This window comes from Aquila chrysaetos, chromosome 2, assembly GCF_900496995.4.
Source record: "Aquila chrysaetos chrysaetos chromosome 2, bAquChr1.4, whole genome shotgun sequence".
Classification (NCBI taxonomy): domain Eukaryota; kingdom Metazoa; phylum Chordata; class Aves; order Accipitriformes; family Accipitridae; genus Aquila; species Aquila chrysaetos.
The window spans coordinates 44889456-44903557 of NC_044005.1; the positions used below are offsets into that span (position 1 = coordinate 44889456).

The 14102-nt window shown below is 46.7% G+C and overlaps 1 protein-coding gene across 3 annotated transcripts in view; it reads right to left on the reverse strand.

Moving 5' to 3' along the window:
* LRP4 (LDL receptor related protein 4) overlaps nucleotides 1–14102 on the reverse strand; it is an 84633-nt gene that overhangs the window by 23198 nt on the left and 47333 nt on the right. For all 3 annotated transcript variants that reach the window (XM_030003689.2, XM_030003680.2, XM_030003698.1), the window contains exons 3-11: nucleotides 9629–9745; nucleotides 7473–7586; nucleotides 6907–7023; nucleotides 4313–4441; nucleotides 3858–3977; nucleotides 3602–3727; nucleotides 1143–1268; nucleotides 560–694; nucleotides 267–392 (exon numbers count right to left, since the gene is read on the reverse strand). In XM_030003689.2, the coding sequence (XP_029859549.1) occupies nucleotides 267–392; nucleotides 560–694; nucleotides 1143–1268; nucleotides 3602–3727; nucleotides 3858–3977; nucleotides 4313–4441; nucleotides 6907–7023; nucleotides 7473–7586; nucleotides 9629–9745 (1110 nt within the window). The remainder of the gene's footprint in view (nucleotides 1–266; nucleotides 393–559; nucleotides 695–1142; nucleotides 1269–3601; nucleotides 3728–3857; nucleotides 3978–4312; nucleotides 4442–6906; nucleotides 7024–7472; nucleotides 7587–9628; nucleotides 9746–14102) is intronic.

The window sequence follows — 14102 nt, forward strand, 5'->3', positions numbered from 1 at the left end:
TGACAAGGGACTAAGAAAAGAAGGCAAGGGCTGTCCTGCTGGCAGGGAAAGGAAACAGTGAAGTATCTTTCCATGGTCAAAATCACACAAAATTTTCACAGGCATTCCCCAACAACCTGGGCATATCCAATACAAATCCAGGTACTTCCTTTTCATCACATGTTGGCTTGGTGAACACCATAATGCTGCCAATGAAGCATTAGAGACAAAATTATGAGAACTGGACCAACACACACACACCAGAATAAAGCTGAACTCCTCTTTACCTAGAGCTTTGCAGCTACGCTTGTCAGGTCTCAGCTCGTAGCCTTGCTCACACCAGCACTGGAAGCCTCCTTCGCTGTTGGTACAGCCTTGGCTGCAGTAACCTTCCTCAGCACATTCATTCACATCTGCGTGTTACAGACAAAGGGAGAAAATTACCATTAGATCATCAACAAGCCAGGCAATCTCACCGATAGCTTGCTTCTGCTTTCATGCTCTGATTTGCACCCTATCATAGCCATCAACCTCAAGCACATCAAAGCAGCAGGGAGGAGGCTACTGCTCAAAAACCCACCTTGGCATGATCGGCCATCTTCCAGGAGCCTATAACCTGTGTGGCAGGTGCACTGCACCATCCCTCGTACCATCTGGCACTTCTGAGCACAGCCACCATTGTTGACATTGCAGTTCTCCTCCCCTGTTCGTGGACCTGTGAAAGGAACACGTGAAGATAACTGAGCTGAAACCACAAGGCAGCTGCTTGTGTCCTCAGCTGTTAGGCAGCAGTCACCCTTCAGAACAGGCTGAGCAATATGGGGAGAACACAGGCTGTGCTGGAAGCTGCCTCTTCACAGTCAGAACTCTCCCCTGCAGGCCACAACTACAGGGGACAACAAAGCTCAGAATAATATGCTTTTAGGATTCACTATCTCTGCAGACAAACTTTAATATGTGAGATCATAATCTTCTCCCCATTATTCCTTGTCTGCAGTATGTAACTGGCAAAATCACCAAGGCCTTCTTCCTCAGACTTCAACTCTGTCCCATTACCACAGCCCAGGCTTTCTTCCTTACACACATCCTTCAGCAACACCAGATAGACTCCCACACAACACAGTGCCTCCATTTATGTTTAAGACTGAACTTGGAGGACTTACGGCAGTTTTGATGTGGGCTCTCATCACTGCCATCTCCACAATCATTTGCTCCATTGCACAGCTTCCTCTGGCCAATACAACGCCCGTTCCCACACAGGAACTGGTCTGGGGCACACTGAGGAGTCCCTGCAATAGAAGAAGGGGAAAGTAAGCCCACCACAGCTTACTGATGGAACAAAAGTCACGGTGAAGAAAAGGATATAGAACATTTTCTAAGATTTGTTACAAACTTTACATATGAGCACAAATCCTTTACTTCCTTGAATTCAGCTCATCTTGCACTCCTTACTGCTCCACATATCTTTATGCTGATTTGGAGGCCTGAGAACTCTCCTCCAGACTGAGTCCAGTGTTGCTTTACTGGAAAGTTCAGCTATTTGGTTTCTCTCAGAATGACTGGAAGGTCCTGGCTTAGTTCCCTTTGGTTCCAGATTCCACAACCCTACTCAGCATGTGCAGGAGAGGAGTCAGTTCCTCACTTTAATCATCTGATATGTCACCCCAGCATGGCTATGGATCTTAAACCTGCCCAGGAATGAGTGTCTTGTCCAGCCCTAACTGCACTGTGATGGACTTGGAATGAGATTTACATGCATCCTTGAAATCTGAGCTCAGGCAACAGGATTTCACACGAGCTACACGCTTCAACTTCTGCTGTTGGCAGGGAGACTCTACAGAACTCTTGTAAGTAAAATAATACTGTTTGTAGGGACTTTGCCAATCTGATCGTTTCTTCAGCAATAACTGCATTGTCCAGTTGCCTCATTTCTTGTACCTCTTAAGCTGACTTGGTTAGTGGTTTCCAAATCACCACCCTCTGATAATCATAGGAAGACAACAGGACAATACAGTTATTGGCAAAGAAACAATTAGATTGGCAGACTGCCTGTAAGCAGCATGGAAAAGGGTAGTTGTGAGATTAGCAACAAGTACAAATAAGAACTAACAGACACAGCAACTGGGAACATAAAACCAAATCACATGCAGATTCATTCACTTTTCAGAGCACAGGAATGCTTTATATGAAGGATTCTGAAACATGGACTGCATTTGTCATACCGAACGCAAAGATCCTTACATCAGCTGGTCTCCTAGTGTTCTAGGAATCTTATCTCTATCGCCAATAAAAATATAATTCTGCTCTAAATCCAAGAGGTGACACAGGATTTTAACTCTTGCTACAGACACTGAGACAGCACACTATTTCACTTAGATGAGCCAGTAAACATTCTGCTTGGAAGCCCTGAGTTAATTTTTACCTGCTAACTATCACCATAGACGTAATGCAAAACTGCACAACTAACCTTACAGTAACAATAGCTGTACTCAACCACCTCGGGTTTCATTTGACATGGAGAGGTTGAATTTTAGTGGCTCTAGAAGTTTGACTTGGCTTCTGGGTGGCAACTCTTCTTTCAATACCTCTAAATACCTTTGTTATCAGGATGAGGAAACTGGGTTACCAGCTTGTCTTTAAATACAATTGCTTTTTCCAGAATCACCACCATCTCCTGCACACTGGTGCTCATGACAGCTGAGCAATCTAGAGCAGCTGCTCTCGAAGGGCTACAAAGTGTGCCTCTCCAGGTCTTCTGAGCTGAGCTGTCCTTGTAGAACACCCACTCTCCCCTCCTCAACAGGCCCAAACAAGGGGTACAGTTTCACAAACCCCTTTTGTCAGCCCTAAACCCACTGTTTAAAATACAGTGATCCAGAAGGGTCAGTATGCGCAGCTGGGCTCTACTCAGTGGGATGAATTCATGGACCAGTACACACTATTCTTCAACAAGGCCTACAGACATCCTGAAGGATTTAAGAAAAACAGAAGATTCTAGATATTCCTTGAATCCTACCATAACACTAGGCTCTGTTGAAACCCTCCTCTTCTCCATAACCGCCATTATATAAAAGAATGGCTATATACAAAACGATTGCTAGAAAGAGAGAGAGAGACTCCTGAGCAAATATCTAAAGGAGGAAGCTGACACCCTTAACCTCTAAAACAAAGACTTTATCCTTCACTTCCACAAAATGCCCTTTTTGATTCCACTGCCTGCTAGAATTGCTTGGCAATTTCACAAGGCAACATGAAAGCTATCCAGAACTATCTAGAAGGCATGAGTTAGACACAGTCTATTTGACAAAGGTAGCAACTTTGCACACTATTAATGCTTCCAAGTCTGAATGGAATCATCTCAGACCTTTGTGGTAATTCATAGTGTAGGGACAGTACAGGAAGATACAGGGATCTGATATTTGACAAGAAAACACACTTAAGTTAGTTTAAGCACACAGACCTGCACCTGTTTGCAAGCATATAAGATAGCCTATAGATCCCATTCTTCGGGAAGGATGGAAACTCTAGGCTGAAGTCAGTGAAGCAATCCAAAAGAGACTTCACTACCTATTACCTCCAGAATGGAAACAGTAGCTATAAGCAGCAAGGCAGCAGGCCAAACCTGTGTTCTCACAGTTCTCCTCATCACTGTTGTCCGAGCAGTCATCTTCCCCATCACAACGCCAGGACAGACGGACACAGCGCCCTGATTTACAGCGGAACTGGTCAGCTGTGCACATAGATGTAGCTGAGGGACCAAAAAAAGAACATTAGATGAGCACAAAGGATCAGAAGAGACCCAATTCCAAAGCTAACAATCCCAAACACTCTTTTTCATCCACAGAAACTGAACACTTCCACCAGTTCCCAGCACTCACTGCAGTTCCTCTCATCTGACTGGTCATCACAGTCGAAGTCTCCATCACACCTCCAACCAGCGTTAATGCACAAGCCACTGTTGCACATGAACTCTCCAGAGCGACAAGGCTGGTGAGATGCTGCAGAGATGGTAAAGAATATAAAGAGCAAACTCAGACCAATGTAACAACCCCGAAGCCTCTCAGCACCACCCTTACACTCCACTGTTGTGGAACTTGGTCCTGAATATGACTCCTCCTGGAAACTGCTTTAATTCATGTATGCAGAAGCATGCTGACTACGCACATCACTATTCTTACTTTCCTGAGTTTAAAAAAAAAAATATGAAAGAGCCAGCTTACGTATGAACAGTTAGATTGCCATCTACACTGCAATGCCTCTCCAGCCAATGCAAAATCCATTTAGGCTTGCAACTCATATGCTTGGACCAGTATATCACCTTGCACTAACTTACAGCAGTCAGATTCATCAGACCAGTCCCCACAGTCATCGTCGCCATCACAGTGGTAGATGTCCAAGATGCAGCGTCCATATGCACACTGGAACTCCTCCAAGCTGCAGGTGGCAGCTGGAACATCTGATGCTAACAAGGGAACCAAAGAAAAAATGCCTGAGGTGACAGGGCACAATCCAGTTTAGATGCAACCTTCTCAAATAACGGACTAGCAAGTATTCAATGGAAAGGTGTTGGAAATTGCTAGCCATTGCTGCATATCTCTGCATGACTTGTATTACTGAGAGGAACTTAAGTGTTGTTTGTGCTTCACTGAGAGGCAGGTTAAACCTATATACAAAGACACCCATGCAGACAATCCACTAAAAATAATAATAATTAAAAAATTACATAGGATGTTAGTCTATAAACACTAACTTTTCAAGAGCCATTAAGTTCTAGAGAAGGAAACAGCTATGAAGGAAGGGCTGATGGGAAAGCAACAAAAAGGATCCAAGAGTGTCACCTTCTGTCTTGTGCTTGAGAAACTACGTCTTAGTGCCCTCCAGAAAGTGTTTAAATTGTTTATTAAACCTGAAAAAGGTAGATACAAACACAGATGGAAAAATAAAGATACCCTTTAGGATAGGTCTATATTAAGGACTGAGGCATGTCAGAATCCAACCTTAAAGTATGGAATGATTCCTTTAAAATTTTAACAAAAATAAGCACCTGAAGACTAAAGGAAGTAAGCAAGCAGCAAGGTGCCCAAGTCTGCGGCTAACCTTTGAGGATTTCCCCACCTCCCTTTCCTCTCAAGCTGTCACCAAAAGAAACCATAAGGAGCACTGCCAGACAGATGACCCCGGGCAAAGCCCAACAAACTCATAGTCAAGGATTTGCCCACTGTTGTCTGTTTAACAGTACACTATGTGGGAAGGGGTCAAAAATACTGAGTCCCACACAACAGAATCTGACACCTCTTCTCATACTGTCCAGAGAATGAACTGCATGTTTCAGGCATATGAGTCTTCCAGCTGAGGAGCTCTGAAAACAAATCCATTAAACAAAAGGGAAAAAAAAAGGCTGACAGTCTGGGAAGTGAACTACACCTGCCTCTCCAACCTGAAGTAGTGGACACAGCCTGCAGGCATGCAGTAAGAGCTTTAGTTCAGTGAGTATCCAGTGGCTAGATACTAAAATGTGTGTTAACATGTGCCTCGCGAAAGGAACCTGAAAGGAGTGTTTGGGTCTCCTTGAGGAGAAAATGAAGCCAGCAACTTACATTCTCATGTAGTGTGATTCAATTGTCACACAACCCCCTCCCCCAAAAGAAACACACACACACACAAGAAAAAAACACACAAAACAGAACAGTGTAGTCCCACCTTGTCTTAGATGAATGACAAGCAGGATTGGAGATAAGAAAAAGATGACAACCACATGGAGGAAGATAAGAGAAAGGGAGGTAGCCAGACTGAGCTTCTCAGTGAGTTACTTAAAATGCCTTATAGAGACAACTGCCACCCAGGACTGGAGAAGTATTCCAGGTCAGAGAAGCAGGGGTACCAATTCTGGGTGCCCCTTCACTCCCACGGGAGGCAAGGTTGAAACATCTCCCCTCCCTTCCCAAGGGCCTATTCATGGCCTGCAGGGAAGTGACAGACAAGGGAGTGAGAAAGGGAGAGGGGAAAAGGAGAGGGAGAGAGGGTGGCTTCCTCTTAGAGCCCTTTCCTCCCTTAGAAACGTTTGCAGCCCCTGGCTCCCTGCCAACTCTCATTATCTGGAGAGATAAAAGACGACTCCCCCATGCATCCACTCCCCCTGCCCTTCAGGAGCTGGCGGCCCTGATCCCCCTCCCAGAGCCTTTTGAAGTTTCCTGCTATCTAGAACAAATTCTGCAAAATGCCTTTGAAAGCTGGGTGGGGGAAGGGACCACTGCAACTTCCACAGACACCCACAGTGCTCACAGATACAGGAGAGAGGCAGCGGGGGTTAGGAAGGGACATAATAGACTCCTGTCCCACTTGCTACAAGCCTGTGAAGGTGGACGAGAAAAACAACTGTTGTGGGCTCTCACGGCCCCCCTTTCCCATCAGTCACTTTTCGGACAACATCCTGCATAAAGCATCTGAGTGAAGAGAGGTTGGTCAGGCAGGCAGCCCCTGCAGTGTGTCAGCTGGGGACGTGCAGTCCCTGAGGATGCTGTCAGTGGGAGTGCTGTCAGAGCGCCCCGCAAAATTTCAGGCAGGAATCAGACATGAGGAAAAAGAAGGGAATAGTTTTCTCCCCTTCCCCCCTGGCCCCCAACTCCTACAGTTTTGTAAAAGCTGTATTCGGTAAAGCATAAGCCTCCTGCTCCCACTCAAGATCACACAGCCATGGGAAGGAACAGAGAAGCAGCCAGGCACAGACGAAGTATGCCTGTGAGGTAACACAAGAGATACACCATTCTCTTGTGCCCTCTGGGGTAGGCAATAGAAGGCAGCATAGCTGCCAGTACAGGCAGGACTAACTTGTTTTTGATCTCTGCTGCAGAAAACGTGCCAAACCCCAAGACAGGAGCAGGTCCAAAGGGCTATTTCCTGTGGTTACAAAGCAAGGAGAGCACTTACGGCAATTCTCTTCATCTGAGCCATCCTTGCAGTCTGTGTCACCATCACAGAACCAGTGCTCAGCTATGCAGCTACCATCACTGCAACGAAACTCCTTCTCCGAGCACTTTCTCATATCTGCAGAGACAGCAACGCAAACAAAGCCTTGTTTTTTCTCACGAGTACCCAGGAAACAACCACACCATGCTCCCAAAGCTCCTAGGGCACCCACAAACAAGATTGCTCATTAAACCATACATACCCGTGTCATGCAGTGCCTGAGCAAAAACATCATTGTTCATTTAACTGACAACAGAGTGCTGGATTCAAAAGGAATCCATGGGACTTCACAATGGCATGTCAAGGAATAACAGGTCTCAAGTGATTTTTTGCCTGGCAGGTAAGCCACGCAGCCTGAGATCCCAAGTAGCCAGCCCTGGGAACAGAATATCCCACAAGCCCAGCCCAGACAAGCCAGCTGTGAGCCATCGCCATGCTCAGGGGATCCTAGAACTGCACAGGTTAGAGTCTGTGCAACCCCCTTTAAAGCACTAGCAGGGCAGCATTTGTAGGGCCACATTACTCACCACACTGCTCATCGCTGTTGTCGCCACAGTCGTTGTCACCATCACAGTGCCACAGGCTGCGGATGCAGTATCCATTCTGACATGAGAACTCATCTTCCTCACACTCCCGTGGAGCTGCAGGGACACAATGGAGATAAGGTGAAGGCAAGGCAAGAAGATTTACCTTGCAGAACACCAAATCTGTGACATATTACAAATTGAGCAACATCATCCTCCAAGGACACCATGATGTTGGAGAGCCGATTCCCCTTCCCCTAACAATACCAGGAGGGCCACTGTGAGGTTTCTTGAGTGTCTCTCTTCCACTCCATCCACAAGTCAATAGTACAGCAGGCTCTAAAAGTTGAGAACATGGCTTGAAGGAAGTACCTGGAAGGGAACGATGGAGCCACCTGTCCTGTGCTGGTATTCTAGCACAGCCCCAAGCCAGGCTCAAGAGCTCCCTGCACAGAAAAAAGGCAACCCAGGCCTCTTTTTAAAGGCATTAATAGGCCCTATCATTATCTAACAAATAATTGTTGGTAGAATTACATCTCCACCTTCTTTTCACAACAATGCCAAAGCTACGTTCAAAGGAAAGGAAATGTTCATTGAAAAGGGAGAGAGAGAATTTAAGCTTCCTCTTCTGAATGTCACAGTATTTGCAGCCTCATTCCACTCTCTTTGCCAGACTTCTAAGGAAGCTTGTCTGTAGACCAGTAAGGAAAGGAAAGGGACTGCAAAATTTGCACCTGAGGACCTCAATCCAACAGAAACCCTCCTATAGTTACATGCTAGTCTGAACAACCCCCTGTGAGTTTCTTATTCACAGAACCTTGCCTTCCTCCTTTTATTAGTCTCCAAATCTTTTGATCACACCCTTCTCCACTGTTGTCTTAGATATGAGGGCATTCCAACTTTTTCTGAAAAACAGAAGACCAAACAGACCCCAACCTATACACCTCTCCTTTCATGAAAAACCTTTGAACAGACTGGAAAACTGAGCTTAGTCCTGTGATCCAGAGCATCACAGAGGATGTCAAACCCCTGAACCTTGCTTCCCAGCCCTTTGCGCAGAAGGGCAGGCAAAGATCAGGGGCATACTGATCAAAAAGTGAATTAATTTCCACACAAGTATTGGACATGGAATACTTTACAACCAAGAGCTTTATTTTTGCATTTCTTGAGATGTGGTTCCTCCATCAGAGCCACTCAGGGGCACCAGGCACACAACTTTTTTAGAATTCAAGGGCTATAAAGTAATGTTTATTAAGCAGCTGCAACCATCTCAACCAGACAGCAAAACAGTCCTGCCCCTAACTGCAGCCTGATGCCAGCCTTAGCAACCAGTGCAGTTTCAGAGAAGCTGAAGCTCCAGTGCCACATAACATGCTGGTTCTCTGGTACATGCTGCAAGTACAGACCTGACGATGTGTCGTGGAGAAGGGAAGTTGTATCCCTGAACACCTTTTGCTAATGGAAGCCAACTACAAGTAACCCTTGTCCTCAACGCAAAGGGGAAAGGAAGGGGCTGAACTCTAGAGACTCAGGCAAAATTCCCGCTATTTTAATAATCCGTAGAAGCACAACAGCAGTGCTCACAGCTAGCAGCCTGCCATGGCAGCTCTTCTGAAGATGGCACCTCACTTGGCAGCAGTCAGTCAGCTTTCAGGGTAACTGGTCTCTGCGTGGGCAGCATCCCTACAGCACCTCCCTCTCCTCAGGGAGCTCTCTTTGAAAGGAGAGGATGCTGGGGACAGGCCGGCACAGCAGAAAAGTCAGACAGTGGAACCTGAGGCCCCAGAAAGTCAGCCAGACAGGCAGTTCAGTAGGATTTGGCAGGGGTTAGGTGTTTCCACGAACAGGGGAGGACACAGCTCGGGGAAGTGCTTCATGGGACATTAACTAGCAGGGCTGCAGGGCATAAACGGTTCTCCAGCTGGATGGAGAAGCATCCCCTCCCCCAGGACACGCAGCTGAACAGCAAGCCAGGTGCCAAGGTGTCAGGGCTTACAGGTATCAGGTACACACCTCTGTCAGAGGCAGGATATAACTTATTACAAGCCAAAGGTCTGATTCAGTGGATAAACTCTTACATTCCTGTAATAAAAAGGGTCAGCTTTCCCCAGCCACGGCAGGCACGACACCCACCCTCTCCCCTCAGAGAGGTGACTTACGGCAGTCCTGTTCATCAGAATCATCCTCACAGTCATTGTCTCCATCGCAGACCCAGGACCGGCGGATACACTTCCCGTTGTCACAGTGGAAGTCCAAGGGGGAGCAAGTGGGCAGCACTGCAACAGCAAAGAAACACCTCATGGAGCTGCAGCCAGCTTCCTTCCTGAAAGCGAAGTTCCTTCCCTCCTGAGGGAGGAGGGCTACACCTCTTAGAAACAAAAGACATAAAATTTCAAGTCATGAGGAAGAGCTCTTCCTCAGATGGGGTGCCAGGGTAGGTCTGTAGCTTGGCAGTCTCTCCTCTCCAAAGAAGCCCTGACCTTTCCACAATAAAGTAGCCACCACAATTCTCCCACTGAGTTCCTTTTTTCTCTTTCATCCCTGAGCCTGCTGCCCTCCCATAACTGTGCTTGTTTTATAACAAGCAAAATTACATTATCAACATCTTTCCTACATGCTTCCCAGTGCAGTCCATCCTGTTTCTATTACACAGCGAGTTCTTTAGAGTGAGAACTATCAGAAGCAACGTTTTTGGGAACAGGATTTCACAAGATGCATGCTAGAGTATGTGTTCCAGCACAGGGACTCTGCCAACATTTTTGTCTAACAAACCTGCAAGGAGAAGCTTAGAGGCAGAAATGCACTGCTGGGGATAATTTGCTGTACCTCAGGTGTGGGCAATAGAGTCCAAACCCTGCTAGAGGTCTCCAGAAGGGATGGAGGAAGGGGGCAGACATCAGATGATGCTTGCCTACACAGGAGTCTGCTGGCAATCAAGTGGAACCACAAATCCACAGTGTTTGAAGAGGCCTGGAGCCACAAAGCTGGAATTCAAGGGGTAGCATCAGCCCTGTCCTTCCCCCCCACAGATGAGAGGAACACTCAAGCCAGGGAGGTTCATGCTTTTAAGTGCTGCCAGCTGTGGTAGGGAAGGGGCTGCACAAGACTGTTCCTGACAGGTGTGTTCTCCAAAGAACAACGTTTGCTCAGTGATGCGAAGGGGCAAGGGCTGGAGAGGCTAGCGCCTGAAACCCTTTCATCCCAGCCCAGCTTGCCGACAGCATCTCCCATCTGTCACCAGGCAGGCCAGCCCTCTTCTGCTATGCTGCTACTCCTTCCCTTGCCAACGCTATCCTGGAGGTAGGAGCGCAAGGGGAGGGAGGCGGGTAAAAGAAGAAGGTGAAGACAGCAGCCACATACACAGGGAGGAGGATTTAATAAGGAGAACACATAGTCACATTTTCGGCTATTCCAGCTTCCTCAACCCTCTCTTTCCCCTTGGCCCAGGACTGCTGCCAATGTCCTGTGAAAGCAGCATGGATTATGCTATACAGAATCATTCACTGCTCTCCATACCAAGTCCTCCAACATTGCTCGCTAAGGGCCTGTCCTAAAAGCCTCCCACCCTAAGAATACACTAGTGCAGTTAAATTCAGACTTGCTCTAACATCTCTTTTCCTAACCACAAATTCAGATCATCTTCTCAGCCGTTCCTGCAGTATGGCAGGCATAGGCACCTCTGTATCTGAGAGGACATCATTGCAGACACCACTGCTCTCAGCGCTGAACCCTGCACTAGGTGACAAAATACAGAATCTGGCACTGGCCCTTGGGAAAAGGTTCTTCCCATCATGTCCAGGATGCCCCACACAGATATATGTCCAGGTCAGATCCAGCTACTTCTAGGCCCCAGAGAGGTATGAAGGAGAGGGAAGTATACAGATCTGTATTTTCACCCCACAGGTTTGAAAGCAGCCTGGTCTTCCAATGGCTGACCCGCTTCCTTACACTGAGCTTTCTCTGAACACCCCTGTGCTGCTGCATCAAAATGGAGAGGGAGCTTCCTCTTCTTCCCCAGGGCAGGCAGAAGGGGAAAACACTCCAGTTCCCAAACTCTGCTTCCAAACAAAACCAAGACAGATCTTTGGATTCAGAGGGTCAGCCCCACAGATCAGCCCTCTCTTCCCCAAGCACAACTTCCATACACTGCACACTGAGCAAACCTTCCCCGGCCTCAGCTGCAGTTTCAGGACTAAGACCATCCCCCCAGCATATGCTTTTCTGTCTGCTCTCCCCAGTCCCAGCGTGACTAATCACCAAAGGACTGCACAGGAGCCACCTGGAAGGGAATTTGCACGCTGACTCTCCAGGGGAGAATTCTTCAGGCTCCCAGAGGGTTAGGCCATTAGCGCTGGTTCAGAGCCGATACCATTATCCCACTGAACTGCTGTATCCCTTCATGAGGTAACGACACAAAATGAAATTCCACCCCTACAGGGAGCAGTTCAGCCAATTTCATACTCCCCCTAAATATAAAAATTGAGCTTCAAGCACAGGGGAGGGGAAGCAGGGGGAAGAGGGCGAAACACAAACTGCCACATACAAAGAAGGACCTAATTCCCACCCCAGCAGACAGCAAGTGTGTGCCAGCTCAGACAACACCGGGGGGGAGGTAAATCCCCTTCTACAGGAGCTTTCCTTTAAAGGAGGAAGAAAAACCACAAACTCACTTAAGACAAAAAAAAAAAAAAAAAAAAGAATGAAGGCTGATGTCTCATAGAGCAGAGGAACTGCCAACGGGATCAGGGCAGGGATCCACGTAAACTTGTAACCTGAATCTAATAATGGTCAGAAGCAGATGCTTCAAAGGAAAACGCAAGAGATTCTGGGAGCAGCTTTCGCACAGGGGCAGTCTCTTCCTAACCCCCTCTTCCCAGCTCTGCCCTCCCAATCCACGATCCCTTCTTCCCATTAAAAAGCAAACTGCCTACACAGAAACATTCCTGTGTTTCCTTCTATTTGTTCTAAATGCATCAGGCTTCAGTTCCACTGTACGGCACTTTGCTCTAGGGTTGTTATTATTCAGCCCTTCTGTTGGTCATTTATTACTTCATATTTTGATGAGTTTTATTCCCATGGAGTTAAAGCTGAGGGCATACCACTACCCCAGAGTTAATGTTTAGTACTGTTGTAAATATATCCAAAGTGTTTGGAAATGTGAAGTTAACAGGAAATTCAGAAGTTAAGAGGTCACACTTAGAACATTGAAACAACCTCCACTATATTTTGTCCTGACATCATGGAGCAGCTATACAATTTGTTAAGTGTATTGCTTTAACTCATGTAACTCATTTCAAAAGCCACACTTCCATGGTCGGAAGAAGAGTATATGGCAATACAAATGAAGCAGTAGGAACTCCTTCCACTACCAAAGATGGAGCAAGACCTCTCTGGACAAGCTGGATTAGCATCTAGAAGACTGGAAACAGAACCCCTATATTCTCTTCCCAGCTTGGTATTGACGCTTGCATGACCATGGCACAGTTCTGTCTCTTTAGCCCCACTTGCCCAACCTGTAAAATGAAGGATATTTATCACTTCCTAAGAAAGCTGCAAGTCCTTCGTAGGCACTGCTTCCACTGATCAGAAAGTACTCACAAATTGCACTAACATCCTTTCAGCACTACTCATACCAGGATTAGGTAATGCAACAGTAAATACAGTTAAGCCTCATCCCCCCTTCCCTGCTCAATTCCAGCTTGATCTCTCCATATCTGTGCACAGAAACAATATTTTCCTAAAAGAGATGAGCAAAGGCAATTCCTAGGATGAAGGCAGACAAATGCCCAGACAGACAGGGACTAACTCATCTCCCTAGGCAGAGCAGAGAGGCAGGATGGGGAAAAAGCCCAAGGAAGGGAAGCTGGTGGGAAGAGCTAGGCTGGGCAGCAACAGCCCAAGAGAGCACATCTGTCAACTGACAGTGAACAACACAAAAAGGCCTTTGAACTTCCAATCATTTCCCTGAGCTCATCCCTCTGCATGGTCACACTGGACATCATCCAAGGTTTCAGCAAAGCTAGGTCTATCGTAAGCCTGCTATTCCTCCCCCTCTCCCAACTCCTATTACACAGGGCACTCTTTTATGGCTGAGCAGAAGGGGAAGGGGGAGAGCGGGGGAAAAGGGAAGTTTATAAGGTGAAACGCAGGCTGAATCACGTCCCACTGTCCTTTGAACACTTTATCCCTGTTGCCTGTGGTGAGCAGGTTGCTTTGTACCCAAGGACAGTGAGCGACTGGTGTTCAGAGCCCTGGAGCGCAGTGGTTTGAACAATACTGCTTGTTTAATTAGACAAACTCTCAGTCATGTGAAGAATGAGAAGTTAATTTAAAGAATAAATACAGACTCAAAAAAATTCATGCTACCTACATTACAAACAACTGCAGCCTGACCCCCAGCTATGTCTACGCTCATGCATGTGTATGAGCACAGATATACACACAAACATAGATCTGTTTGCTGAGATCAGTAGCACAGTGGGCAGTAAGTCCAGAAACAAGAATAAAGGACGTTAGTCAATCTCAGGAAGAAATAGGAGACACTGCATTTTGCTAACTACATTTTGGAAAATCTAGTTCCAGAATAACATAAAACATTTCTAATCGCACTGCTGAACTGTGTTTAAGGATGTT